General features: G+C 42.2%; 1 protein-coding gene across 1 annotated transcript; it reads right to left on the bottom strand.

Annotated features, from left to right (window-relative positions):
* Nucleotides 1-1223: 1223 nt before the first annotated feature.
* Nucleotides 1224-25284, bottom strand: LOC306970368 (stromal interaction molecule 1-like). Its single transcript, XM_079566327.1, has 14 exons — nucleotides 25131-25284; nucleotides 24416-24541; nucleotides 18718-18848; nucleotides 16632-16746; nucleotides 14628-14739; nucleotides 14442-14557; nucleotides 13825-13999; nucleotides 8999-9176; nucleotides 8679-8846; nucleotides 6386-6486; nucleotides 5990-6222; nucleotides 4106-4189; nucleotides 3373-3418; nucleotides 1224-1666 (listed from the first exon to the last, which is right to left on the bottom strand). The coding sequence occupies exons 2-14, from the start codon at nucleotides 24537-24539 to the stop codon at nucleotides 1270-1272; spliced, it is 1980 nt and encodes a 659-aa protein (XP_079422453.1). The 5' UTR covers nucleotides 24540-24541; nucleotides 25131-25284; the 3' UTR covers nucleotides 1224-1269.
* Nucleotides 25285-26499: the final 1215 nt, after the last annotated feature.

The raw sequence follows: 26499 nt of genomic DNA, 5'->3' as shown, positions 1-26499 counted from the left end.
GCCTTTAGGTTTGTAGTAAAATAACATATGAATAACAAGGCAACATGTTAGCGCTGCAAAACAAAATTGAACAGAAATTGCAGTTTGAATTGAAAATATTCAGGTGATAAAATGTCTGTTTGGTTTCAACAAAAAATATTCTTAAAATGCCTGTGATTCTTGTATGTGTTTAGCCTGTCCCACTTCAGTCTTTTATTTGCACCGATTCTTGATTCTTCACTATGCTTAAGTCGACATAATACAACAATACTTTTCTGAAACACTATCAGCGTTTTTCCAAAGAGCACGCTTCCACCCGGCACTCATGCATGTGAATAAGCCTCGCCGTAGCAAACTTGGCTCCACTCACAAACACTCCCGTATTCACACGCCTGTATAATAAATCATATATATCGTACATCATAACTGGGGCTCATGGAATATTGCTGCGTAAAACCAACGAGCTGAAAAAGTCGCGCCTAACACTGGGTGGGAACTAGCCTGGCTAACACCAGACTAAAATCACAAGTGATATTTAGTCTGGGGACCACCAATGCATTTTCTCGTAGGAGAGGTGTGGTTTACGATCGTCCATAGTCGTTTATTGGGCGATACGAAAAAAAAAAAAAAAAGTCTATCATGCGTCTGCACGTAGCCATGGCCAATCGTATCATCGTATCCGATGACGTATGATGTACCCGCTGTAAACTTTTGAGCTAAACTATTTAGAACAAGGTCTAAAGCTTGATCGAAAAATACCATCATGTCTGCTGCTGTCATGTTGGATCTGTAAATAAACTTTTTTTTTATTATCCGTAAATAAACTACAAGCTTCCGTATTCGAATAGCGCGTCATCGTCTTGCCGTCCCTCCTCGCTCTGTGATTGGTTCCCAAATCCACCGGAAAATTTGGGCCATGGTCCCCAGGCTGTTGTGCAGTTCGAAATAATTTGAGCGCACACAGCAGCATGGCGTTAGCCAGGTTAGGTGGGAACTACAATATGTTTCCTCAATCTGCTCTAAAATATAATATCTTTCTATAAATCTGGTAGGAAAGGGCACAGAGATATTCATAATGAGCTCAGTTGCTGCACAAACTGTGTCATGATTAAACCAAGAGGATAATTTGAATTTAATGTGAGATAAACATAAAATAGTATGGAGTTTCTATTGTAATTTTAAGTCTCTAGCTGGTCTCACTGGTCAAAACAGTGAAAAGTACTGTATTTACGGTTAAACTGATCTAGTCCTGGATCCGCCCCAGTTCAGTCCACCTGGTTCAGTCCGTTTTTAGTCCTGTTTGCGCCCCTGTCTCCGCCGGAACAGCCTGTGTAGAGCGCTCCTCCGCGTTGTGGTTGTGGTTGCGTTCCCTTCCTGTTCGTCGGTCGTGGCGCCGCCGCTGCTGCTGCTGTTGGTGTCCTCCTCTGCTGCTGCGGGATACTTCCTGTTTCCTGTCCGCGTCCCCGCCCCCGGGTCTGTGGCGACAAACAGCGAGCGCGTAGAAGTCGAGGAGGGCAAGGTGGCGGCGTTAGCCCTGAGTTCGCCCAAACTCGTGCTCTTCGCCAACGCTCCAGAACCGAGGAAAGGCCGCAGCGACTGGGGGAGGGGCCTGGAGCCGTAGGGGCTTCGTGATTCGCTGAGAGAGAGCGGCAGGGCGGAGTCAGAGTCGGAGCGGTTTATGATGTCCCTAAAACACAGAGCAAAAAGTAAATGATAAAGACGAGGACATGGACCAGCACAAAACAAGAGTCTTTCACAACATTTTGTTAGATTGGCAACAAGTCGCTGCGTGAGTAACTTGTTCACTGCAGTATTTTTCATTATTGTCAGTACTGAGTTCAACAATGACTCAATCGCCTGCACGTGCAAGAATGGATTCGGACCTGTGAAAAGAATGTGAGGGCGGCAGAAGAGGAAGAGCCAGGGAGAGAGGACACACCCCTGGGGGACACCAGAGCTCAGGGTCAGTAGTTGAGCATAACTCAAGTTGCACAAACATGGGAGCCCTTTGTTTTTTGAGACTATTTCTTTGGGATTTTTGAACTAAAATGGTTTATACCCTACAATAATTCTCTACTATTAAATATGACATTTTAATCCACCTCACTCATTCTAGAGGTTTTAGTGAGTTTTAACCTCTTACCACCTGCATGAACCAAATGCATTCAGTCCTCTTTGGCCATTATATAGGTCTGTGTAACACCTCATTTGAAAGCTAAGACCCACAAAACTGATCTTTTTCCTTAGGTTGTTGCTGTGTTGTGTCACCTTTTTTATGTTTTGGGGGTTTTTTTTGGTCACATTTTTGTTGAATTTTTGGTTGAATTTTTGTCACATTTTTGTTGATTTTTTGTTGAATTTTTGTTGAATTTTTGTCACTTTTTGGTTGAATTTTTGTCATTTTTTTGTTGAGTTTTTGTCACTTTTTGGTTGAATTTTTGTCACATTTTTATTGAATTTTTGTCACTTTTTGGTTGAATTTTTGTCACATTTTTGTTGATTTTTTGTTGAATTTTTGTCACTTTTTGGTTGAGTTTTTGTCATTTTTTTGTTGAGTTTTTGTCACTTTTTGGTTGAATTTTTGTCACATTTTTGTTGAATTTTTGTCACATTTTTGTTGAATTTTTGTCACTTTTTGGTTGAGTTTTTGTCATTTTTTTGTTGAGTTTTTGTCACTTTTTGGTTGAATTTTTGTCACATTTTGGTTGAGTTTTTGTCACATTTTTGATGAATTTTTGTCACTTTTTTGTTTAATTTTTGTCACATTTTTGTCACTTTTTTATTGAATTTTAGTCACATTTTTGTTGAGTTTTTGTCTCTTTTTTGTTGCGTTTACATCCTTGTTTTCTTCTCATTTTTTGTGGTTGTTTTGTTTTTTTTCCCCCAAGAAGCTTTTTGATTAGGGTAAAGCCAAACTGGAGAAAATGGGATCCGTTCAGGTGGGAGTTAAGGGGTTAACATGCAGTTGACGTTTCCATAATTTAGAGCTTGCCATTAACATGTTCCTAGCTGCTTTTGGGTTTGCCATTAGTGATTTTAGTTTTCACAGCGGCGGCGGCTGAAAGCTACCCAGAGCTGCCGGATCTGGGTCTCTGATTGGCCACCGCGCTCCTTTGAGGCTGTGCAGGGTGGACACAGGAGTAACAGCGCAACAGCACGGCAGAAAACCCGGCCTCAGTGGGGCAGGGAGTGAGATCAGAATGGCGCAGGAGGGAGGAGGAAGTGAGGTCGATGGAGGGGTGGGACACAGACGAAGAGAGCGCGGGCGAAGAAGAGGGCAGCGGCAGGAAGTCGAGTTGACCGATCGAATGGCTGCGATTCTGGCGGCTGTTGGGATGGCAGGACGTAGAAGACGGTGGTGTCGCGTGTCCTCTGCCCTTCTGCTCTACCAACCTGAAGGGGTCTCCTGTCCTCGAGCGCAGGGGCATCAAGCTCTGAGCTGCAAAAGGAGACAAATGGAGTTAGACCAAGGGTTAGATCTGGCTAAGTCCTGCACTTGCACTCTCTAAGTCCCAGTTTCTTTCCTGATTCTGGTTTAGTCCTGATCTAGTACTGTTAGGCCCTTCCACGTAAAAACCTCTGCACTTTTTATTGCCGTTTTATTACCATAAGCCCCCTCTAAATACAAAGCCAGAAAAGGCAACAGGAAACAAAGTCAACATGGTGGACGAATATGGCAACTTGTGATTTGGAAGGTCTAAGGCTACGTTCAGACTACAGGCCTTAATACTGAATTTGGATGTTCTGAGGAAACACTTTTTCGCTCTGGTCTTTAATGTGTCACGCATGCACAGAAGAGGGAACCGCAGAGGGGACAGTGTCTCACACAGCGCCCTGTGTTTGCGGAAGTAAACATGGATTGAAACACAGCGTTGCAGATCTGGCATTGCTACAGGAAGCCAACGGAGCCAACACGTTTACAACCTAATTATTTTTAGAATGAACACAGACAGCTTTTAGGACAGCGAGGGGAGGTCACTCACACTGCATTCATTACAAGTGCACGTGTTGTTTCCTTCTGGCTCCCGTCCACTTTGACACAGAAAGACTGACATTTGTAGTGTATCAACTCATCCACACTCGTTTATGCATCAGTGGAGGATGCATGAAGCTGGACGGGACTGACCTGACTGTTTCCATTGCGACTGGTCGGATAAGGTCCCAAGAGGCCAGAGATCGCTGACTCTGCGCTCCATCTGCCACGCTGCATCTGCATCAAACCAGGAAAAACAAACCTTTTATTCACATGAAATAGTTCTTCAGCAGACATTACTTACTTGAATCTGAATCTGAGACAAATTTAACTCTTCTTACCCGATCCGTTTTTCACTGTTCATATTCAAGTGGACATGTTACGCATCTTTGTGGTTTGTAGATGTTTTTCTTTGGACACTCCCGCATGTTATAACTTATATAATGTCGGTGTATGGAAAAGACGGTTTATGAAGACTGTGATGTTTGGCATTTGTATTTGACCTGGAGCGCCCTCCGCAGACAGCAGTGGGAATGAGAAACAGAAATGACAAGGTATCACTCTTAGCTAACAGCATGCCAGGACATCAATGGCAGCGTCCTACACGGTTCAGTACACAGACTTACTTTACTATTTACTTTACTAGAGAAAATGTTAATTGCTCAAATAAACTAAAGCTAAAACTAAGCTAAAGCTAAAGCTAAAACTAAAACTAAGCTAAAGCGAAAACGAAAACTAAGCTAAAGCGAAAACGAAAACTAAGCTAAAGCTAAAGCTAAAGCTAAAACGAAAACTAAGCTAAAGCTAAAACGAAAACTAAGCTAAAGCTAAAGCTAAAACGAAAACTAAGCTAAAGATAAAGCTAAAACGAAAACAAAAACTAAGCTAAAGCTAAAACTAAAACGAAAACTAAGCTAAAACTAAAGCTAAAGCTAAAGCTAAAACGAAAACTAAGCTAAAACGAAAACTAAGCTAAAGCTAAAACGAAAACTAAGCTAAAGATAAAGCTAAAGCTAAAGATAAAACTAAAACCAAAACTAAGCTAAAGCTAAAACGAAAACGAAAACTAAGCTAAAACGAAAACTAAGCTAAAGCTAAAACGAAAACGAAAACGAAAACTAAGCTAAAACGAAAACTAAGCTAAAGCTAAAACGAAAACGAAAACGAAAACTAAGCTAAAACGAAAACTAAGCTAAAGCTAAAACGAAAACTAAGCTAAAGCTAAAACAAAAACTAAGCTAAAACGAAAACGAAAACTAAGCTAAAACTAAAACGAAAACTAAGCTAAAGCGAAAACGAAAACGAAGCTAAGCTAAGCTAAGCTAAGCTAAGCTAAGCTAAGCTAAAGCTAAAGCTAAAGCTAAAGCTAAAGCTAAAGCTAAAACTAAAACTAAAACTAAAACTAAAACTAAAACTAAAACTAAAACTAAAACTAAGCTAAACTACACTACACTACAGCTGAATAATACCCTTCACGTATGCGCCTTTGGAGTAGTAATACCAACAGAGTCACAATGGCTTATATTGCGAGGCGTAGTAACATTACTATGCCTTTAACATAGTTAAATAGGGAAAGCGTGGAGGAGCTTGGTCGCTTCTGACTTCACCTCCATTTGGATTCATAGATGAGAAGAGGAGAGGCTAAATGCTAACGCCGTCTGTGCTCTGGACATGTTACGCATCTTTGTGGTTTGTAGATGTTTTTCTTTGGATCTGTTTACGTGACTGAGGGCAGCGCAAAGACCAGACAGCTACACATCAACTCGTCTAAGCTAAGGTAAGAACATATCTCAGTATTTAATAATGGTGGCCAATTCTTTTAACAAAGTTTATGAAATTATTCTGAAGTGCTAAGACAAAACCTAGAGGAAAGAAGCAGGTAAAGTTGTGGTAGCAGCAGCTAGTGCAAAATCACCTTTTACTTTCATGGTACAATGTGAAATACTCAATCACGTATGTCAGGCCTGTTCCGGAGGTCTGTCCTTTCTGTGTTCACGTCCAGTTAGCATCAGCGCATGAGTTTGCGTGATATCTCACATTTCAGCGTTCCGGGGGAGAGTATGTCTTCGTCCATGTCGTCGAGGTCGTCTGACAGCAGAAGGTGAGACGGCGGAGGCTTCAGGCCCAGAAAGGACGGGTCCAGGTTCAAAGCCGCTCCCAGAGCCCCCAGACCGGGATTATGGACAAGACAGAACCCAGTGAGAGCCTCGATCTGCTGCCAGCGGTGCAGCTTCTCCCTGAGGGCCGCCGTGACGTCCGAAAGAGCCTGTCTGAGAGAGATGACGGGGGTTACAACACTTAAAGGTCCCGTTCTGAACTACTATTGGCGTTTCCTGTTTAGCAAAAAAACTCTTGAAGCTTAGTTGCTGTGAAACGCAGATATACGGTGGTGTGAATAGTTATACTGCCCCTTGTGACTGAGCAAGTACTGACTTGGCCGACAGGATTTTGTGATCGACGTCGTCCAGCGAGGAGCTGTGAGCCACATGGAACGTTCCGAACAGAGAGCTGCGCTTCTTCTTAATCCGCTCAGCCTGAAACAAGAAAAGGAACAGGTCAGATCTCGGACTGAACCATGATTAGATCCAGCCTCGTCAGCCAATCACAGTCGTTTATTTTTATTCGTGTGTTGGTGTCCATCAGCTGATGTGGAAGCTGCGTCTGCTGGTTTCTGCTCGCTGTGTGGCCCGATGACAAGACAGATAGTACGGCCGGTGGATGTCCAACTTGAATGTGTCGGAGAAGACTTCTAAGTCATTTACCATAATGTGTGTTATTGGTGATTTTAACGTGAATTGGAATGAAAAGAAGGTCAGAAAGCACCTTAAAGAAACTACAGATACTGTGCATAATGATTAAATTAAATCAAATCAAAGTGAGGACATAGACAAAACTTTACCAAAAGAGGGAGCCACAATAAGAGAAAAGGAAATGTGTTACCTTGGTTAAATGATGAGTGCAGAAAATTAATGAAGGAGAGGGATGTGAATCTTAAAAAAATCACTAAAATCAGGTCTCACAAAAGAAGAAGAAAGAAAGTCACTATCTGCGAAAGGCAAAAACAAAATATCTTCGTGGATATCAGCACTGATGTCAAGGGAAATGGCAAAACAATCTCAACAAATTGCTTAGTAGACAAAAAAAAAGAATGAATTGAAGACTTTGAACTCAAAATTAACAACACTGTAGTAAATAAAACAAAATTCTCTTTCCAATGAATTTAACCAACACTTATCTAATTCTGTTAGGGAGATAACTGGACTGTTTGTGCCACCTAAGAAAATAACTACACCCATTGATCCTCCCCAGCCTGTGTTCAACTTGTGTGAAATAACAGAGCTGGAGGTCGACAACATCATCAAAGCAAAGGATGCTTATGAGCTCGAGACACATTCTCTGAAGTTATGTCAAGACTCCTTAATTGCTCCAATAACACATATGATCAATTTATTATTCAAGCAGAGAACTGTTCCATCCTCCAGGAAAATGGTCGCCCCAATCTTTAAATCCGGTGATAAATTAAATGTAAATAAATAAATAAATCAGTATCCTTCCAGTGGTCGCCAAGGTGGTTGACAGGTGGGTTGCTAAAATTAATAAATCAACATCTAAATAAAGGCCACACCCCCTTGCAGTAAAGTGAGATATTACGAAGTGCTCCAATGTTATTACGCCTTACAATGTAGTAGACATTTTTTAATCCACTTAGAAAATCGACATGTTTGATTTTGTGTAACTGCACCTGGATCATGTAAAGCAGGGGTCACCAACCTTATTTCAGCTGAGGGCTACTTTAAGAGCATTAAGTTGTTCGAGGGCTACCAGTTAAAAACAAATCCTAAAGACTTAGGACACTGTTCACTTATAGGATATTGACCCCATATCATATTAAAATAGTTTTATTTTAAACTCCTACTGAGTCACAAGAATCGAAATAACTGTAATTTTAAGAATTAGATTCAAGAAAATGAAGTGTTTTACACTTTAGAAAAAGTCCCAAGGGCTACTGGACATGCCCCAAAGGGCCCCTGGGTGCCCGCGGGCACCACGTTGGTGATCCCTGATGTAAAGGCTCACGTGACTGTGTTTAAATAGGGAAAACGTGAAACAGCTTCTAATAAACACACCCCAGTTTGGCACCAGACAGTTACGCATCAACTCGTCTAAGCTACGTTAAGAACATATCTCAGTATGTAAAAACGGTGGCCTCTTCCTTTAACCCCTTAACTCCCACCTGAACCGAGCACATTTTCTCCAGGTTGGCCATACCCCAGTCCAAAAGCTTCTGGGAAAAAGCTGTAAAAATAGCAACAAAACTGAGACGAAAAACAATGATGGAAATGTGATTAAAAAAAAGTGACGAAAAATGGATGAAAAAGTGGCAAAAATGTCACAAGAAATTAACAAGAAATTGTCGAAAAAAGACAAAAATGTGACAAAAAAATGACAAAAAAATATATAAAAAATTGACAAAAAAATGACAAAAATGTGACAAAATGTTACCAAAAAAATACAAAAATATGGTACAAAATTTGACAAAAAATTAAAAAAAATTGATAAATTGACGAAAAAATTAAAAAAAATTTACAACAAAAATGACAAAAATGTGACAAAAATGAGTTGACCCAACAAAAAAATGATGGAAAAAAAATCTGATGACGTGTGGAAAAAGGCGGGAGTTAAGAGGTTAAATAGCTCCTGGTCCTGGTCCAGTCCTGGTCCTCACCCCCTCTCTGGCCTGCAGCAGTTGTCTCTCCGCGCTCTGTTTCTTCATGTTGTAGTACTGGACCTCGATCTCGTGCGTGAGCTGCAGCCATTTCTGAAGAGGCTCCGGAGGCGACCAGTCATAGCGCGACTCCAGCTCATGCTCCGCCTTCTTCAGGGCTGTGCGCATCTGTCACGGCAACAACACGGGAACAAACAAAGAGAAAGTCACAAAGCAAGTAAGGAGGTAGTTGTGGACGTCCAATCTCCTGCTTCTCAGTGAGCAGGTTGTGAAGGTCGGACCCTGTACGGTGTCGCAGCGGCAGAGTGGTTAGCCTGTACCTGCTGTAGCTCCTCCTCCACGTATCTCTGGCAGTTGGTCTCGTTGCCGGTCTGCTCCCTCAGCTCCCTCAGACGCTGCGCTTCGGTTTTCGCCGCGTCGATCTCGCTGCGGAGCTGCTTCTCCACCTGGACCTTCTCCACCTGCACGCACAGCTGCTCCTCCTGCGCCTTCTGCAGCCTGCAACACAAGGCCACTTTGGGCATGAGGTGGGGCTGGCACCTGTATAGTATATATTTATTTATCTTTTTATCAATAAATAAATATCTATACTTAAATGTCTGTTTATAACGAAAGTATTCAATGTGGAAAGTCAAAATCAGCTTAAGTAAGTGTTGCGAAATGCGAATAATACCTTTGTGGCTTCAAAAACGTGAATATTGCTCAACACAAGTACGGCAACACGACAGGGACAATCCTTTGTCGTGAGTCATTGGTAAAGAGCTCCACAGTCCCACCCATTCCCGGTCACGTGTCGGGGTCTAACATAAAAAAATCCCATGTATTATTAGCATTGACTTTTTGAAAAAGTCAACTATTAAGAGTTTAACATGACGGCGCTGGCTAATCAGCTATGTCCTAACTCACGGACATGAAACATACAAGGTAAAAGTGAAGGTTTGCACTGCAGGGGTTCTCAAACTTTAAATCAAAAGGTCAGGAAAATAAAATTCACAAACGGCAAAGGTCCGGAAAATGTATTCTGTCATTGCAGTAAAATTGTAAACATTTAAATTGTAAAAATGAGCAAAACATGCATATTATTGGGGAATTTATTAAATATATAGATCAAGAGAAAGAGCAGACCTATGATGGGACACTAAAGAGTTCTAATGAGGCACTTCCTGTTGTCTGTAAACTCCTAAAATGTGGGACAGATCTAATCGCACATCACTCAGACAGCTGCGAGTGACAACTTTATCATGTGCTTTCTCAACCATGATTTTAAAACTATCTTTACTCAATGTCTAAAGGGAGTGCCATTCCAGCAGACTGTGTGGCTCTTTAAACGCTGCCCCTACAGGCCAAAGCTGCAACTTCACTTATGGGAATGCAACAAGCGCCGTTATGGCAACAAAATGAAAAGCAAAGAGGCACCACCGGGGTCCGGACCAAATCACCTCGAGGTCCACATCCAGACCAGAGTCCAGAGTTTGAGAAGGCCTGCTGTACTACAGGTATATATAATATCTTATTGGAGTAAGAGAGTAGTACGCTGTAGACAAAAATATACTACTCAATTTAAGTACAGATCACAAATAACTCTACTTAGCAGGCCTACAGTACTTACTTACTTACTGACCACCTTGGCTGACATGTTTGCCATAAAACCCGTCTCAGCTCTGACTCTGAGTCCCCGAGTCAGGACTTAACACGATGAGGCTGCGTTTCCGTTTCATGCAACTAAAATCTGGAACTGTCTTCCAGAAGAAATCTCCCCTCTCAACTCTGACAAGTAGAAAAACTCCCAGCTGTCTTCGCATACATTAATTTATCCCGCTTTACCGTTTGCAATGGAGTTTTCCATTGTAAACAAAAGGTCTGACATCTGTCTTTGGGATTTAAAGTGATGTGAAACACTTCAACTATCAAGTACAGCTGAAGAACCTTTGTTTCCTTTATTGTTCTGTAAAGCAATTAGAATTGATTTATGTACAAATTGCGCTCTGCAAAAACTTGACAAGCCTTTTCCACTACAGAAAATAAAGTAATTCTCAAAGATGCGTAAACAAGCTCATCCTTTACAATTGCAGCTTCAAAGAAAAGCTTTTTTATTTATTTTTTTGAGTGTCAGCACAACATATCCCTCGCACATTATTTGGCACCGATGATTACTGATGATTACTGACTCTCACGGCAGCTAGACAAATCCCAGGCTTTCAACAAATGCCTCTCTCTGCAGCACGTGAATGCCTCCCCACTGCGATGTCCATGAATGCAGCGCGTAATGACAGTGCGGCGAGTCTTTGTGAAATCGGATCTGAGATTTCGGACCGGCTCTGAATCCATCGCTGGAATGCAATGCTATTTTCAGAAGAGTAGCCTACAGCTGTTGGATGACAAAGAAACAACACTCTGCTGTGTGATGAATAAACTGTGATAAAGTGGAGGAGGTGCAAAGAATTTAACATGCGGGACTACCTAGATCTAAGGGAATTTTGTGGGTGGGAGTCGTTTAGTGAGTAGCGATGAATAGTCTGTTGCATGTGATTTTTACACTCATAATAATTTGAGTTCATAGCCACATTCCTTGTTCACTTGAAGTAATTAGAAGCTCGTCTCAGCCGGAGTTTACAGCGAGACCGTGTTGGGACGTGAACAAGGCGGACCGCTCATGCTAACACCATGCTAGTTTAGCCTCTGACAGACAACAGCACACATGATCTGTTTCTCTTTCACAAATGTCACATTTACAATGTAGATCTATGGTGCCAAATGAAGTTCACTCTTCTACAAGAAAATGATTTGTTTAAATTCAGTCCGTTAACACACAGATTATTTTTCTTTCTTGTAAAATATGTGCCTTTAAACTTTTTATATTTTTGATTTGAAGTCAATGGACATTTTTTACTTCCTCAAGCTGCGCAGGAACAGAGGTGAGCAGGAGCGTTGAGCTTGTTCTGTAATGTAATGGAAACAACAACTAGTTGCTAGTTTATGATTTATGATGATGAAAAAATACTTTAAAATGCAAAAAATGTGTGAACTTTAAAGGGGCTAGATGCAAGTTGGCCATTTTATACTCACTACTGCCACCTCAGGTCATACATGTAACTATACCTTCTATATTAAGCTCGTGCATGACCAGTTCTGACCAGAAGTACTTCTACTACCAACTTTTTGAGTGCAGAATTTTAGAGGCAGTTGTGGTGAATAGGTCTGGGCTCATTCTACACATTAGGACATTGCTGGAACATGTAGGTTCCTTTAAATCTGCATTAAGCGATGTCTTTTTGAATTTTTTTCATCAGTAGGTGGCGTAGTGAACTCTGCTCTGGTCTGCTCCAGGTCAAACACAACTTTATCACACTCTTCGTGAGAAATTCTATATTGATCTAAAATGGTTAGAACAAAATATCCAGTAGTTTCACTTCCTGACCCTTCGTGCGTGGTACCATAAGCCCCTCCCACCCCCCTCCTTTTCAATAAAGAGAGAGAAAAAAGAAAAAATACACTGGGAAGGGAATCTTATTTGTGTAGCGCTTTTCAATGACACAAGTCACACCCAAAGCACTTCACACATGAAAGGGAGGGGGTTTATTCACTCCATTCTGATGGTGGTAAGCTACATTTGTAGCCATAGTTTCCCCTGGTAATGGTCCCTCCGGCCACCACCAACCACTCCCAAACTGCTCAGCCTGTGTGGCTGTAGTGAGGCTATGGTGAGTTTTTTCACTTTGTGATGAGAGGATTAAGCTTTGCAAGAGATGGAGAGGTGAGAACAGCATTTCCTGGATATAGAGGAGCTTTTTGGAAGCTGCAATGCTATGAATAGGTACTCAAGATTACTCAAAGAAGCGCAAGTGGGTCGAAACAAAGTTCCAGGTTGGTTTTTCATGCAAGAAAAACATTATAACGCAGTAAAAAGCTCTAAAATGTTGATTCTGCATAATACCCCGGCTTCAAGAGGGCGCATTATTATTGTTTTCATTGGTGAGAGTACCTCTAAAAACATGTGTCTTTACTGTGTGCAGATTTCTCCTCAGACCTGACACGTTACTTTGCTGGGAGCGGGACATCACCAGCTCGTCTCCATGGAGATGTGGCCAAACATGATTTTTAAATACATTAGGTCCTCTCCTGCAAAAGTACCATTGTCAGTGTCTAGCTTATCACTGTGAGTACTTCATTGATCCGAGTTTTTTGACGTGTTAGGTATAATCTGGAATGTTCACACTGTGGCTTTTTGAGGCAAGACACCGAGCGAGGAGCCAGTGGTGCACAGACAAAGGGAAACTTGAGGGCTTAGAGCTCCAGGGAGACACGGCCTTATATGGGCGAAGGCAGTTCCATATAAGGTCGAAGACTCCAGGGCCAGACCTGCTCAGATTATCCCTTGGTTCTGAGGACGAAACAGGAGCAGCGTCTTATATAATGCATAATATACAGTATGTCTGTACGTGTCCAGTCAAAACACTTTGCTCACACAGCCTTACACAATAATGCATGCTCACTTTATACTGGGCAAAAGTCCAGGTTTTATCATGAATATCTCTAGAAAAGAGCATATACTTTTGTGAGAGCCAACGACAGCCTCTGTATTCCTGTGATTTTGTTTTTCAAGCACAGGTACTTTAAGATCTTTAGTCCTGCAGCACAACGTCATCCCTGTTTGATCGGGTCGCTCCCCTCATTTGAGAAGAAGAAGAAGTTCACGCCTATGTGTCCACTGTCTAACACATAAGTGAGGGGGCATTCCAGAGTCTATGCTGAGGAAAGTTTTTGTCCCTCACTTGGATACATGAGTTAGGTTACAAAAAAAAAAGGTAGAATAGCAGTGACTTTCTGGGTGAATAGTTCAGGGACATGTTTTTTATGGTCTCTTTGTCGTGTTTGTTGAACCAAAAGGCAAATGAACACATTAGAGTAAACCAAAGTAAGAGTAATCAACTATGAATCATTCCATCCATCCGCTTTATCCAGGCCTCCTTCTTCCGGTGGAGATTCATGGCCTGGAATTTGGAGGTGCTGATCCTCATCCCGGCCGCAAACCCCCCCAGAGCACGTTGAGGGAATAGAGCTTTCTAACCATCTCCATGACTTCAATGAATTATTCTAACAACCATAGACAGCAGTAGTAAACGTAGCAGCAGTAGTATTAGCTCACTTGTCCTGTAGGTCCATGAGGCTCTCCTCCGCTCTCTGCAGTCCCTCCAGGTCCTTCATGAGTTTACCGAGGTCGTCCCGCGACTTCCTTGTCTGAGTGTAGGCGAACCAGCACCCGACCAGAGCCAGGATCACGGACAGGACGAGAACGAAGTCCTTCCACCGGGTGTCGCGCCCTGCGGGAGAGAGACCGGACTCAGCCAGGACGGAACCCAGATGGAGGAGGCGAGGGTGGTGTGTGGACTCGAGTGACTTTTTGAAATAACTCCACTGCTTTGTGTAGTTATAGCAGTGCTTTTGAAATTGAGTATTACCATTTTGAAGTAAAGTTAGAGTTCTCGTGCTAGAGTGAAATATTTGGATGCACGTGACAGACTGGTCCGGGCAAAATGATTTAAACTTTAATACTATTATGGAGCTTTAAGAATTAATTTGAAATATGAAAATGTTGTTACAAAATATTGAAGATATTTTTTCATAAAACTGTGCAGATATCGGATGTAATGTTTATTGCTAATTTCCCCGTCTAAAACATTTTGTATACTACGTCATAAACTGAGACTGAATTTTACATGAACACTTTAATTGTTGGACATTAGTGTTTAGGCAGTTTCAGACCTGGGGGAGGTCCGAACAGAACAGTGTCCAGGGCTTTGAGCTGCAGCTTCTGAGCGTGACTCCGCTCCGAGATCTTCAACATGGAGCCAGTGAGAGTGGAGTTTTTCACCGCCAACCTGGAAAAATACGGATCAAAATGTAACGGAGCAGAGAGGAGGAAGAGGATGGGGAGTGCAGCAGCTGTACCTGGGCAGCGCTGTGCCGTTGAGCTGAAGTTTCCTGAAGGAGGCTGAATACTGTGGCAGCTCCACACTGACAGACAACCACTGCTCCACCTGCACCAGCGACCAGTTATACACTACGACACACAAAGAACGGGTCAGCACAGTCAGAGACGCACAAACATGACTAAACCAGGACGATGGAAGGACCAAGCAACAGATAGAGCAGAGAGGGCCATGTCTGACCCAGTGTCCAGATGCTAAGAAAAGCACAAGACTATGAAGAGGAAATCCTTTGAAGACACCCACAGAGGAGCGGCCTGACTATCACAGAAATGCAACACCTTCATCTGCGTTTGATTCACGAGAGGAAAGAATTTTATTATGACACCACTCTAATTCTCCAATCACGGCGCACCCAGGTGAAAATACTTTGATAAGACTCACTCTTAACCAGAAATTAAAGTGCTGCTCATGTGAAATTGTTCATTCAAAATCCTTTTTTGAGCATAACATAAAGCTTAAATCATCAACGGGCCACTTTTAACATACAATGTGCTGTTGACTAATTAAGTCTATTAAAGATGCATTATGCAACTTCCAATTTAAAAAGACAAAGTAAACATTATGACCCAGCTTCTGTACTGGTGACTCGCGTGGCACTTTTACTTTCCGTCTCGGGGGCTCCTGTGATTTTTCAGGAATTTTATTGCAGGTTTTTTAGGATTTCTGGTAGGTTTTCGGAATGGTATGTATGCGTAACCACGGATACAGTTCAATCAGCAGTGAAAACCTACCAGAAGTCTAAAAAAAACAAAAATGTAAAGTTTATTTTTTTATTTGGTAAGGACAGTGTACGTTAATGATGAGCATACCACACCAGATAATTTGCATCCATTGTCCCATAGGTGCACTCTCAAACACACTCTCATTCATCCTGGCCCATTGTACATGATTTTAGTGGTAGAAGAAACCGGAGAACCCGAAGGAAACCTACGCAGATACTGGGAGAACATGCAAACTCCACACTGTCCAGGTAGGAATTGAACCTGGAACCTCTGTAAGTGCTCAGTGCGCAGTGCTTGTGCGTCACAGCCAGAGCATGTAAGCCAGTATGAATCTGCCCTCTGGACCAATCTATGACTAAACCATGAATTAACCAGGACTCAAGCAGAACTAAACCAGTCCTACCAAAGGACAAAAACAGAGCTAAACCAGGGAAAAAACAAGCCTTAAAAGGAACAGGACATCGTTTTTCCATACTGAAATATATTCATATCTGAGCTTAGACAAGTTGATGCGTACCTGTCTGGTTTTTGTGCGTGCCCTCAGTCAGGCAAAACGACCAAAGATGTTGCTAGCATTTGGCCTCTCCCACTGTATTCCTATAGCTCCAAACGGGGGTGAAGTTGGAAGCTACCAAGCTCTTCCACGGGCACAAAGACCAGACAGGTACGTATCAACTCGTCTAAGCTCAGGTAAGAACATATCTCAGTATGGAAAAACTGTGGCCTGTCCCTTTAACTAAGATTATAGAATAACAAGGGATAAACCAGGACTAAAACTGAACTAGGACTAACTAGGACACTGAAACTAAGACTAAAAAAAGTCCAAATCAAAATCTATAACATGACTAATAAGATAGGACTAAACAAGAAATGAACTCAAATCTGGCGGATATTCTCTAAATGTTACGTTTTAAGGAGAAACAAATCCCAGTTCCTCACTCTCTTCCTGCCCTTTACATTATTTTGTCGTAACATTTACAAAAACAAAACTGATTGCGTCCTTGAAATAGGTTCCCAAATATAACCGGACACTGTTTATTTAGATATGAATTATTTTCCATCCACCGCCTCAGTGCAGAGGCCTGCTTCCTCCAAACGTACAAAAATCTTCTACAGCCATTTATTAATGTCACTGGAAGCACGTACGCACAACACAAGCACTACACCAGAACTGAGCCAAGACGGGACTGGACTAAACCAGGAGACGACTAGGACTAAAGCAGATCCAAACCAGGACTCACCCTCGGATTGTTTCCAGGTGGTCCACATGTCCTCGATGCTGATGTGGAGGTCGACCCGGTGAAAGTTTCGCCGTTTGGTTTTGGAGTCTGAAAACTTCATGTCTTCGCGCAAAAACTGCAGAGATAGACACCCCGTCATACCTTCTTTGTTTGTTTTATTGTTGTTTTACTTCAAACAGGGCTGAGCGATTATCCCAACCAAGGATTACTTTATTACATAGCTGGAACATAGCTAGAAAAACTATTATTGAAATGAAGTCCAAGTCTATTTACTGTAATAAACTGAACAGCTATTAAAGGGGGGTATTATGCAAAATCGACTTTTTCAAGCTTTACATCATGTTATTATGTCATTCCCTCATTAAAAACATGCCTGAAGTGCTGCCTTGGCACATTCACGGATTATTGAGTAATCTGTAAAAACTCTGATGGCGGCCATTTTAGGGATAGGTTTGCCTGAGTCCTCCTAGGAACGCCCCCACCTCCTGGAGACGCCTCCGAGCTTTCGTCACCAGCCGAGTAACCAACCACTGCTCCTCAGCAGAACCCCCTCCCCCCTGATGCCACAGACAGTGTGTGGAGGGGGCGTGTCGGAAAGGGTCAGAGGTTCTTAAAGAGACAGAGGCCTATTTCAAGACATTCACTACAGCCATTTTGAGAGAGCAATTTTATACAAGGCAGTTATTCTAATTTACTGCATTTACAGACCAACAGAAGGTTTCGTCATCATTGTAGTGTGATATAGACTGGTGCTATGTGATTGAAAAAAGCATAATACCCCCTCTTTAACAGGGCTGGCTCATACCAATTTGGTGTCCAAGGTAAGTGTGGGCTTTGGTACTCTTACTGTACTACTGTACCCGTCCTCAACCCTCACCTCCCTGGTCCATGTAGTAAGGCTGTGCTAAGGCTGTGCTGTTTTGCAAATTTCAGCAACAGGTTCAATGTCCAACCAATTGTAGACATAGAAATCCGGTCAGTGTTTTCTGTCATACTGGTGGCGTGTCATCACTGGTAGGCCATACCCAACCCAGTGCCCGGTTTACACTGTTAGGTAAGCGTCCCCACTGCCCGGGCTGGGACCAATCCGGGCTAACCAGGCACAAGCCCTGGCCAAAGCGCACTGAACTGATACTAACGTGACTACAGACTGCTGTTGAGGACTGCAAGGTTTATCGTCTTGACTATTGCAATAACCCGATCTCAAGCAGAGTTTTTTTTTCTTCTGTTCTCTGCCATTTGAGTGATAGGGATGTGGGATTCCATCTCGGACTTTATTTTAGTCACGTGGCTGTCCCCCGGAGGTACTCTGAATGAGAAGAGGGCGCTGTCCACGTAAACCCAAATATATTTGAAAGTAGATTATTGTTCTAATGTGGGGCAGTTTGAGCAAGAATGTTGTTTGACTAAAAGTCTAAAAGTAACTCGACTTCCTTCACTCATCAATTTAGCAGTTTTAATATATCGGTATGTAATGTAAAAAAAAAAAAATCACAATCAAATCACAATATTTGTCAGAAAAATCAGTTTTTTTGTCATAATCGTTCAGCCCTACTGCTGTTGAAAAAGGTCATTTGCCGATGATAGCATTTAGCCGCTGTTAGCACAACTCAACTTTAGCTGGTGTTAGCGTCAGCATGTAGCTTACCTTCATAGTTCATCTTTTAGCTGCTTCTTTCTTGTAGTATTTACCTTGGCACCACTGAATAACTCCATAAACCCCCCCCCAAAAGGCGTCATTTGTCCACTTTGTTCAATAACAAACCTTTTCAGTTCTTCCTTCAGTAATGTGTATTCTAGCGTGCACATCCAGAGCACTTCCACCGAGTCGGACTGAACAGTAGCGGGCTGCATGAACCACAGATATCGTAAATCCAGTCCATGTTTTATGAGCTACTCTCACTAAAGCATGATTTTGACCAGTTCAAAAGATCATCAGACGAAACATTAATATGAGTTTTGAGCACAGATTTTTTTGAACGCAACCAATTTTGTGCCCTCTCCAGCAGATAAGGTAAGCAGCCGCCATGGTTTGCCGACGCTCCTTTACAATTGCAATGCCCATTTAGTAAGGATTAAGAAGAACCTCATCTGTCTCGGTGGAGTCCACGTTGCCGTCTGCATCGTCGTCCATCATTCTGTGGATGGAACAAATGGCCTCGAAGCTCAGTCTGGAGTTGTCATCGCGGCACAGAGGAGGGTCAATCGAGCAGAGGTCTGAAACAAGAGAGAAGCAGGTGTTACAGGGTTAAACCAGGACTAAATAAATGCATGTGACGTTGAAGCTTTAATGTACAGTATATTATTACAATTGTTTACAATAGAGCTGCGTGCTGCCGGCCATGTTGGATGTATTTGGTCCTGCTGCTAAACACAAGCTGAAGACAAGAACCAGATCCTAGTGCGCCACTATTTATCATGCAAATCGAGTGAAAGTATGAAAGTATCATTTGCAAAACTTAAGCCTCTAGTTAACGTGTACACATTAGGAGACGGCAGGAACTTAGGTTTTTGCACCACTTTTAAAGGGACTATACGGGGTTTAAAAATGTTAAAACTAAGTGTGTTGTTCAGTTGAAAGGACTTTCAGCCAACAGATTAATTCTGCAGGGGGAAATACAACTGAATGGATGCACAAACCTGCCATATTCTCCTTTTGGGTGGAAGTTCTTTAACACCGCTCTAATCCCATCTCATCCCAAAGGTGCTCAATCAGCACAGTGACACAGCGGCACATCGGTCAGCACCTGTGCCTCACAGAAAGAAGGTCTAGGGCTTGATTCCCAGGCCAGGGAACATGTATGTTCTCCATGTGTCTGCGTATGTTTCCTCCAGGTCCTCCAGTTTCCTCTACCACTAAAAATATGTCTTATGTACCTGGAGTCATTAGACATAATGACTCCAGGTTGAAAAGAGTTTCTCAACCTGAATAGGACAATCCTGGTTAAGTAAAGGTCAAATTTCAACTTCATCCACAACAAACTCTCTCATCCATATCTTTATGGACCTGGCTTTGTCGTTTTGAAACAGGGAGGGTCCTTTCCAAACTTCCCAAAGTTGGGAGCATGAAAATTTCTAAAATCTCTTGGTGAAGAATTTATCAAGAGATGCAAGAGTTCCTTTTCACTAGAACAAAGGAACTCTGATTCCTTTGTTGGGTTGGGCTCCTGAAATACAACCCAACATCATGTAATCCCCGCTACAGCATTACGCTGGGGACAATTTGGGTTGGGTACTTTAACAATACTTGGTTTACGATATCGGTACCTGCACTAAAAAAATAGAACCAGAAAACAGAAGAAAACTTGGTCTCATTTATTGTTTCGATACCAGTACAGTAGTACCTAAACTTCTTTTTTTCCAGAATCCAACTGTTATCATTTAACGGTACCCAGTACTAGGCACAATGCAGTCAGACAGGTAATGGTTCTGGTCCCAGACTCATCCGACAGATTTCCAGATGGAGAAGCGTGATTCCCCTGCTCCAGAGTGGCGAGGTACTTTACACCGCTGCATCCAACCCTTTGCATTGCCCTGGGTAATGTATGGCAGCTGCTTCATGGACACTCATCCCTTGAAACTCTACACACTGTTTTTCAGCTAATGCGAAGGCCACATGAAGTTTGGAGGTCTATAGCGATTGACTCTGCAGAAAGTTGATGACCTCTGCACAAAATGGCGCATACTTTTTGGCACCGTGCTTTATTCATTGGTATTTTCATTTATATATAAATGACCATGTGATTCAAAGAGGGCCATGCATTTGTGTTTGGCTGCCTGACTACTCCCACATACTGCACATGCTCACAGTAACGCCGCACAGAGTGAAGTGTCGGCTGGTGAAAAACAGTCTCCTTCGCAGCAAGGATACTAAATAGGCACTGCTGGGATTCGAACCCAGGATCTCCTGTTTACTAGACAGGCGCTTTAACCAACTAAGCCACAGCGCCACATGTCCAACCTACTCGAGTTCATCTACTTGCCTTTGAGAGCGTGGCCATTTTCCTCTTTCAGGTCAGGCCTTTCAGTCACTGTCCTCCACAATACCTGCCTGATATTATAGTGACAGGGAGGGCCCGTGGTGATCGTCTGAACACTTGCCTTGGCAGATGGTGCAGGAAAACGGGAGAAAGTTCATCAAAACAGAATCAAAAGCACGATTTGAATGGCTGGGCGAAATTAAGTTACAAAGGCTGATCAATAGATACAATCTTTGGAATTGCCCATATATGGTCATGTTCAAACAAAAAAATTAGAACATTGTCTCCCATTTCTCCACCATTACTTTAACAAATTCTGAATATATTTTTGTACTAAATATTGATACAGAGACATGGAGAAGAGGAAAGTGGTTCAACAGCCCATAAATACTTAATAAAGTTAGTAATGTTATTGGTGTATGATAAATGTGTTCATAGTCCACCAGAAAACGTCTAAAAGAAAGTGAAAAACTGTGATTCCCATGAGAGCTTTCATCCCCCCTCAGCGAGGCCACGCCCCCTTGTATGAAGCCTTGTTGTCTGTATCTACTGTATGTTGGATTGGCTAAGCAGGAGCTCAAAATGGTACAATGGAAGATGCCTGGAATGACTGTGAGCCTAAACAGATACACTATATTACTAAATTTACATAATATTAAAATGAAGTACAGTATCTGTACTTTCACTTTCACAAAGTTCCTCATGCCACTGTGAGTGAATATTTAAGTGACAAATCTTCATTTTGATTTGTATTATAGATGTTTTTCTTGTTTTGCTACATAATTCTTCATAATAATTATTTTGTATATGTGTTATGATATTTATTTTCTTTGAAAATATTAAAACTTCTACATGATTTCTTTTTTTTTTTTGTGAGTTTTGTTTCTCATCACGACTGAAACATCAATCAAACTCTTACACTCAAACAGTTAAGTAACATTTTCTCCAGGTACTTTTTAGTAGGTACTACTCTACCTCCTCTGCTCGCATATGAACTTATCCCTTTCTTAATCCAAAGGCCAAAGTTACCACCAGAGAAATCTTCCTTGCCCACCTCCTTAGTTTTAAATTCATTTGAATGTTGTGACGTCGCTTGAATGTAACCATATATGTTTAGGAGGATGCTGAGGGAAGAGCGGCCAGGAGGATGTAGAGGAGAGGGTGTGATGTTTGAAGTTTCACTTTGACTTTGGGTTATTCCCGTCTCTCAGCTGCCAGCACCAAGCTTTGCTTCTGTGGCGCGAAACAATCCTCAACAATTAGCACCTCCTGTGCAGCTCGGATGACTGCTGCCGCTGTGTCCTTGAGCAAGACAGGGCTGTTTGCGGACACCATAGGAGCTCTAGGCCAGAGCAACACTGAGGCCCCTTTTGACAAACAGATGTGCACAAATCCCACAAAGGTAATTTCATGTTCTCTGAACACATATTCTACAGATTCTGTCTCCAATGGGGTTTAGTTATTTATTTTAGCAGCCAGCCCAGCAGTAAGTTTTCTTCCAGGTTTGCATCACTACTTGCGATTTTTGTTCCATAAGATATACATTTCACTCATTCAGAAGTCTTAACATTAACTGTAAGACTAAAATATGAACTGAAGATCTAATAGACCAGTGGTACTCACTGGTAAGACGTTGAGACCGCTGAAAATTAAATTTTGGCTTTTTGTTGTAGCGAACCGGCTTTTCTCTGACAGAGTAAGAGGAACCCGGAGCACAAAGATAATTTTTCCTTTTTGAATTTCTGTTTTTGTGTTTAGTCTCCCCGTCTGATCTGGTTTATTATACAGACCACAATATGGATACTAGAAAGCACTATGGTGTGATCCTTGAGAGGCAGTGTAACTTCAGCCCCAGAAGATAAAGTTTTCTGAAGAAAGAGCTCGCTTCCCGTGACATCATCAGTGACAGGAAGTTGCGGTTTGGAGCAAACGACTGCAGCCCACACTTCTGCTTCTTTAAATAATTGTAGATAAAAATATACAGAGGGGTACGGTGGTCAACTACCAGAATTTGAGTCAGAAGAAGATTGGTTTATATTTGTCTTACTTGTTTTCTCTGCATTGATTTAACTTTTTATAACATTATGAATGTGTGTGCATGGTAAACGCACCTGATGAGGAAGAACTGCTCTTTTAAGCATCTCGTGTCACTTTGCTGTCAGCGGGGGTGATTTACAATAGGATGCACACATTTTAAGCCAACAGCATGCAAGTAAATGCATGGCGCCATGAATCATGATAAACGCCGTGAGTGCAGAATGGTTCACGATATGGGTAGGTGATAAGTCAAAAAGAGCATCACAAGTTATGTAGAGCCACATCACGATTTTAATTTTATAGCAGTTAAAGCAGGACTAAGTAACTCTTGCCCCTAGAGGCCATCATAAGCGCAACTGCAGGCGTCGTAGCAAGTTGCGATTTTTTTACTTATTAATTGTCTTGGAGAGTAAATACTACGCCGACAGAAAAGGCGAAGGGAGAGAGGGATATTGTGCATCCAATTATACAATGGGAATGTTTCTTTCCACTCAAACTTGGCTGTAAATACTGTTTAAGTGGTGCTAGCCCGCAGTTAGCTTTGCCCGTTAGCATGTTAGCTTCTTCTTTGTGATTCTATTAGTGTGTATTGGTGGCTCCGGTCCGGTGGCAGTCAAGTTGCAATTGTGGTTTTCTGGCCAGAGCCACCAGGGGGAGATGAAAGACCCTCCAATCCAATTTATTAAGGTAAACAAGTTACTTCGTATTGCTTTAATGTAAATGCATTCTCTATAGTGAGGCACGGCATGTGAAAACATTTACATTTATGATGCAGTGTCAACTTGCACAGTCAACTTTGGTAAATTTCCATGTGAAAGTTGGAAAAAAAAACTTGAAATCACATATAAACCATTTTGTCTGATAATGTCATAAAATGTTGTCAAAGGTTTAGTGATGTTTGACAAAATTAAAATGAGGAGAACACTTCCAGGTAATACATCAGGCCAAAATACAGGAAATACAGAGCGTTTCAGCAGAAGAGCAAATGACCAAAAGTGAACAGGATTACACACACTGAAGTATGAAGTAAGTATGATATTCTCCTGGTATGTTTTATAAGGGAACAACAATCTAACGCACTCATAACTCGGGGAGTTAGTTTTGCAAGCCTCCTTTAATGCCTTACTGACTCGGAACTAATGTGGTTATTCCCACATAGCAAGCTCAACCAAGCAGTACACACGGTACATGATGGTGCTACATGTTTAGCATTTCCATTAGAAATTGAAAAATAGATAAATAAATAAAGAAACAAATGGACTGCAGTCGTTGTGGGCGGCGTTCCCACGGACGTGCACGCTTGAATACACATTACTGAAGGAACAACAGACCGGTGATGAAAAGTTTAATGAGCCGCGATATGTGGACAAATAATGCCTTTTGGTGGGGTTTATGGAATTATTCAGAGGTGCCAAGGCAAATACTAGAGGAAAGAAGCAGCTAAAAGACGACTATGAAAGCTTAAGGTGTGCTAACTGTAACTGAATCACCTTTTTCAACAGCGTATGCAGTTGTAAAATGTGAAATCTCATATGAGCTCCCTGTTTTAGAGTGGTCCTCTCTCCTCTGGCCAATCCAAGCCCAGTTCAGTGCTATGGTCCAGAGCTGAACTCAGTCCCTGTAGCTTGTACTTGGCTGACCCTGTTTGACCCTGGTCTGGCCGGTGGAGACACTCGACTGGCCAGGGCTGGGTAGGAATTGGCGGGGGAAAAGGCCCCCACTGGTCCAACCCAAAGAAAAAACTCTGGACACGCCCCAGCTTCTTACCTGGACATCTGTTGCCGTTGGAAACAAGACGTTGATGTTCAAGGGGGGCGGGGTCAGTGTTGTCCAATCGGCTCTGAGCACAGGCTGAGAGCACGCTCAGCAGGAGCAGCCACAGAATCTTCATCTCTGTAATAAAAAAAAAAACTCAACTTCAGCCTCAGCATTGAATTGACACTGTTGAAACAATTATCAACTACTGAATTAGTTGTCAATGACTTAGGTAGTGCTCATTTCTACAACAGTACTCGGGGGCTCCTGAACACACCATCCAACTGGACTCATCACACAGAGGTCATGAGTTTAAGCAGCTGCTTTATTTCCCACAAAACTAATCCCACTATCAACCAGAACTAAACTAGGACTAAACTCAGTAGGTCGAGGCTGAAATAAAGATCTAGGGCAGAACAAGACCAGGACTGCATAGGGCAACCACAAAACATATGGACTAAAAAGAAACTAAACCCCTGGGTAAAACCAAGACTAGACCAACAGTAAAATAGAATTTCAAATGGGACTAAGCCATGATTCACCAGGTCCACTCAGAACTACTAAACCAGGACTAACTTCCAGACCCAAACCAGGTCTACATAGCAGGACCACAAACCCATGACAGCACAAAAGATTATCACGATACGTCGCTCTCTGCTTGACTTTTTTCTCACGCTACAGCCTCAAACAAACAAACCAAATATAGTCAAGCGAGCAGGAAACTCACCTCCGACGCTCCACGAACAAACTCGACCAGGGTCCGGCTAATCCATTGATCGGTGGGTGCGCGTGCGTGCGACCATGATCGATACGTGTGAGACAAACGTGCTCGTGCTCCGCTCCCTGCAGAAAAGTGAAGTCTCCTCCCGAAGAGAACACGCTCAGACACGAACGACCCTCCTCCTCCTCTGCCGTGTGCGCACAGGCGGAGCGCGGAGCAGGGCGGGAAGTCATCTCTCTGAGGAGACGAAACACAAAAACACAGACCACGGGTTAGTTGTTACTACTGTGAAGGGTGACTTGAGTAGCCTGGCTAAAGTATGTACTCGGGTATATAGGGCAAGCATACTTTAAACTGTGGAACTTTAAACCTCTTACGTCAAGAGGTTAAAAGTCACGCGACTCTGAGTCTGGAGCGGAAAATATTTTTTGCAAATCTACACTGGCTCTGTAGTTAACCTCTTACCTCCCGCCTGAACCGAGAGGATCTTTTTCCTCACGGCATCAGATTTTTTTACATCATTTTTTGTTGGGTATTCAACTCATTTTTGTAACATTTTAGTCATTTTTTGTCACATTTTTGTAAATTTGTTGTCACATTTTTTTTTCACTTTTTCGTCAATTTTTTTTTAATCATTTTTTTTGTCTTTTTTTGTCATTTTTTGTCATTTTTTTGTCACATTTTTGTTCACTTTTTCGTCAATTTTTTAATCAAATTTTTGTCTTTTTTTGTCATATTTTTGTAAAAAAAATTGTCAAATTTTTATCACATTTTCCGGTCATTTTTCGGTCATTTTTTTGGTCACATTTTGCAACCTTTTTCATCAACCTTTTTCGTCACTTTTATGTCAATGTTTTCTCACTTTTTTGTCACATTTCCATCATTGTTTTCGTCTCAGTTTTGTTGCTATTTTCACAGCTTTTTTCCAGAAGCTTTTGGACTGGGGTAAAGCCAAACTGGAGAAAATGTGCTCGGTTCAGGTGGGAGGTAAGGGGTTAAACTGTAAAGCAATGCATCGATCTAGCGTGAGTTCAAATGAATAAAAGCAAAATGGATGACGCCCACAGCGGTCGGATGACTGTCTATGCCTTTACCACATTTTGAGAACTACCGGGAGGTGTGTTCCAGGTTCCAGGCCACTTCATGTTAGGCTACAACCGACCTCGCACGCGACCTTTCGCAGGTCCTCGGTCCTCTCTAAGTGCACGCGGAAGTTTGTTCTGTGTATGACCAAAGTCTGCTTAATGTGGCAGGTTAAAAACAAATGTTGCGCTCCCACCGCCCACTTCACCAACTACAAAGGCTCCTCGGCCTGCAGTCTGCCGCCATCTGGTGGAGAGACTCAGTCCTGCCATTCGAGCTACTGCCATCATGT

This window comes from Gobius niger (genome assembly GCF_951799975.1).
Source record: "Gobius niger genome assembly, chromosome: 11".
Lineage (NCBI taxonomy): Eukaryota > Metazoa > Chordata > Actinopteri > Gobiiformes > Gobiidae > Gobius > Gobius niger.
The sequence above is the reverse complement of the archived record's forward strand: the minus strand, read 5'-3'. Positions and strand labels throughout refer to the sequence as shown.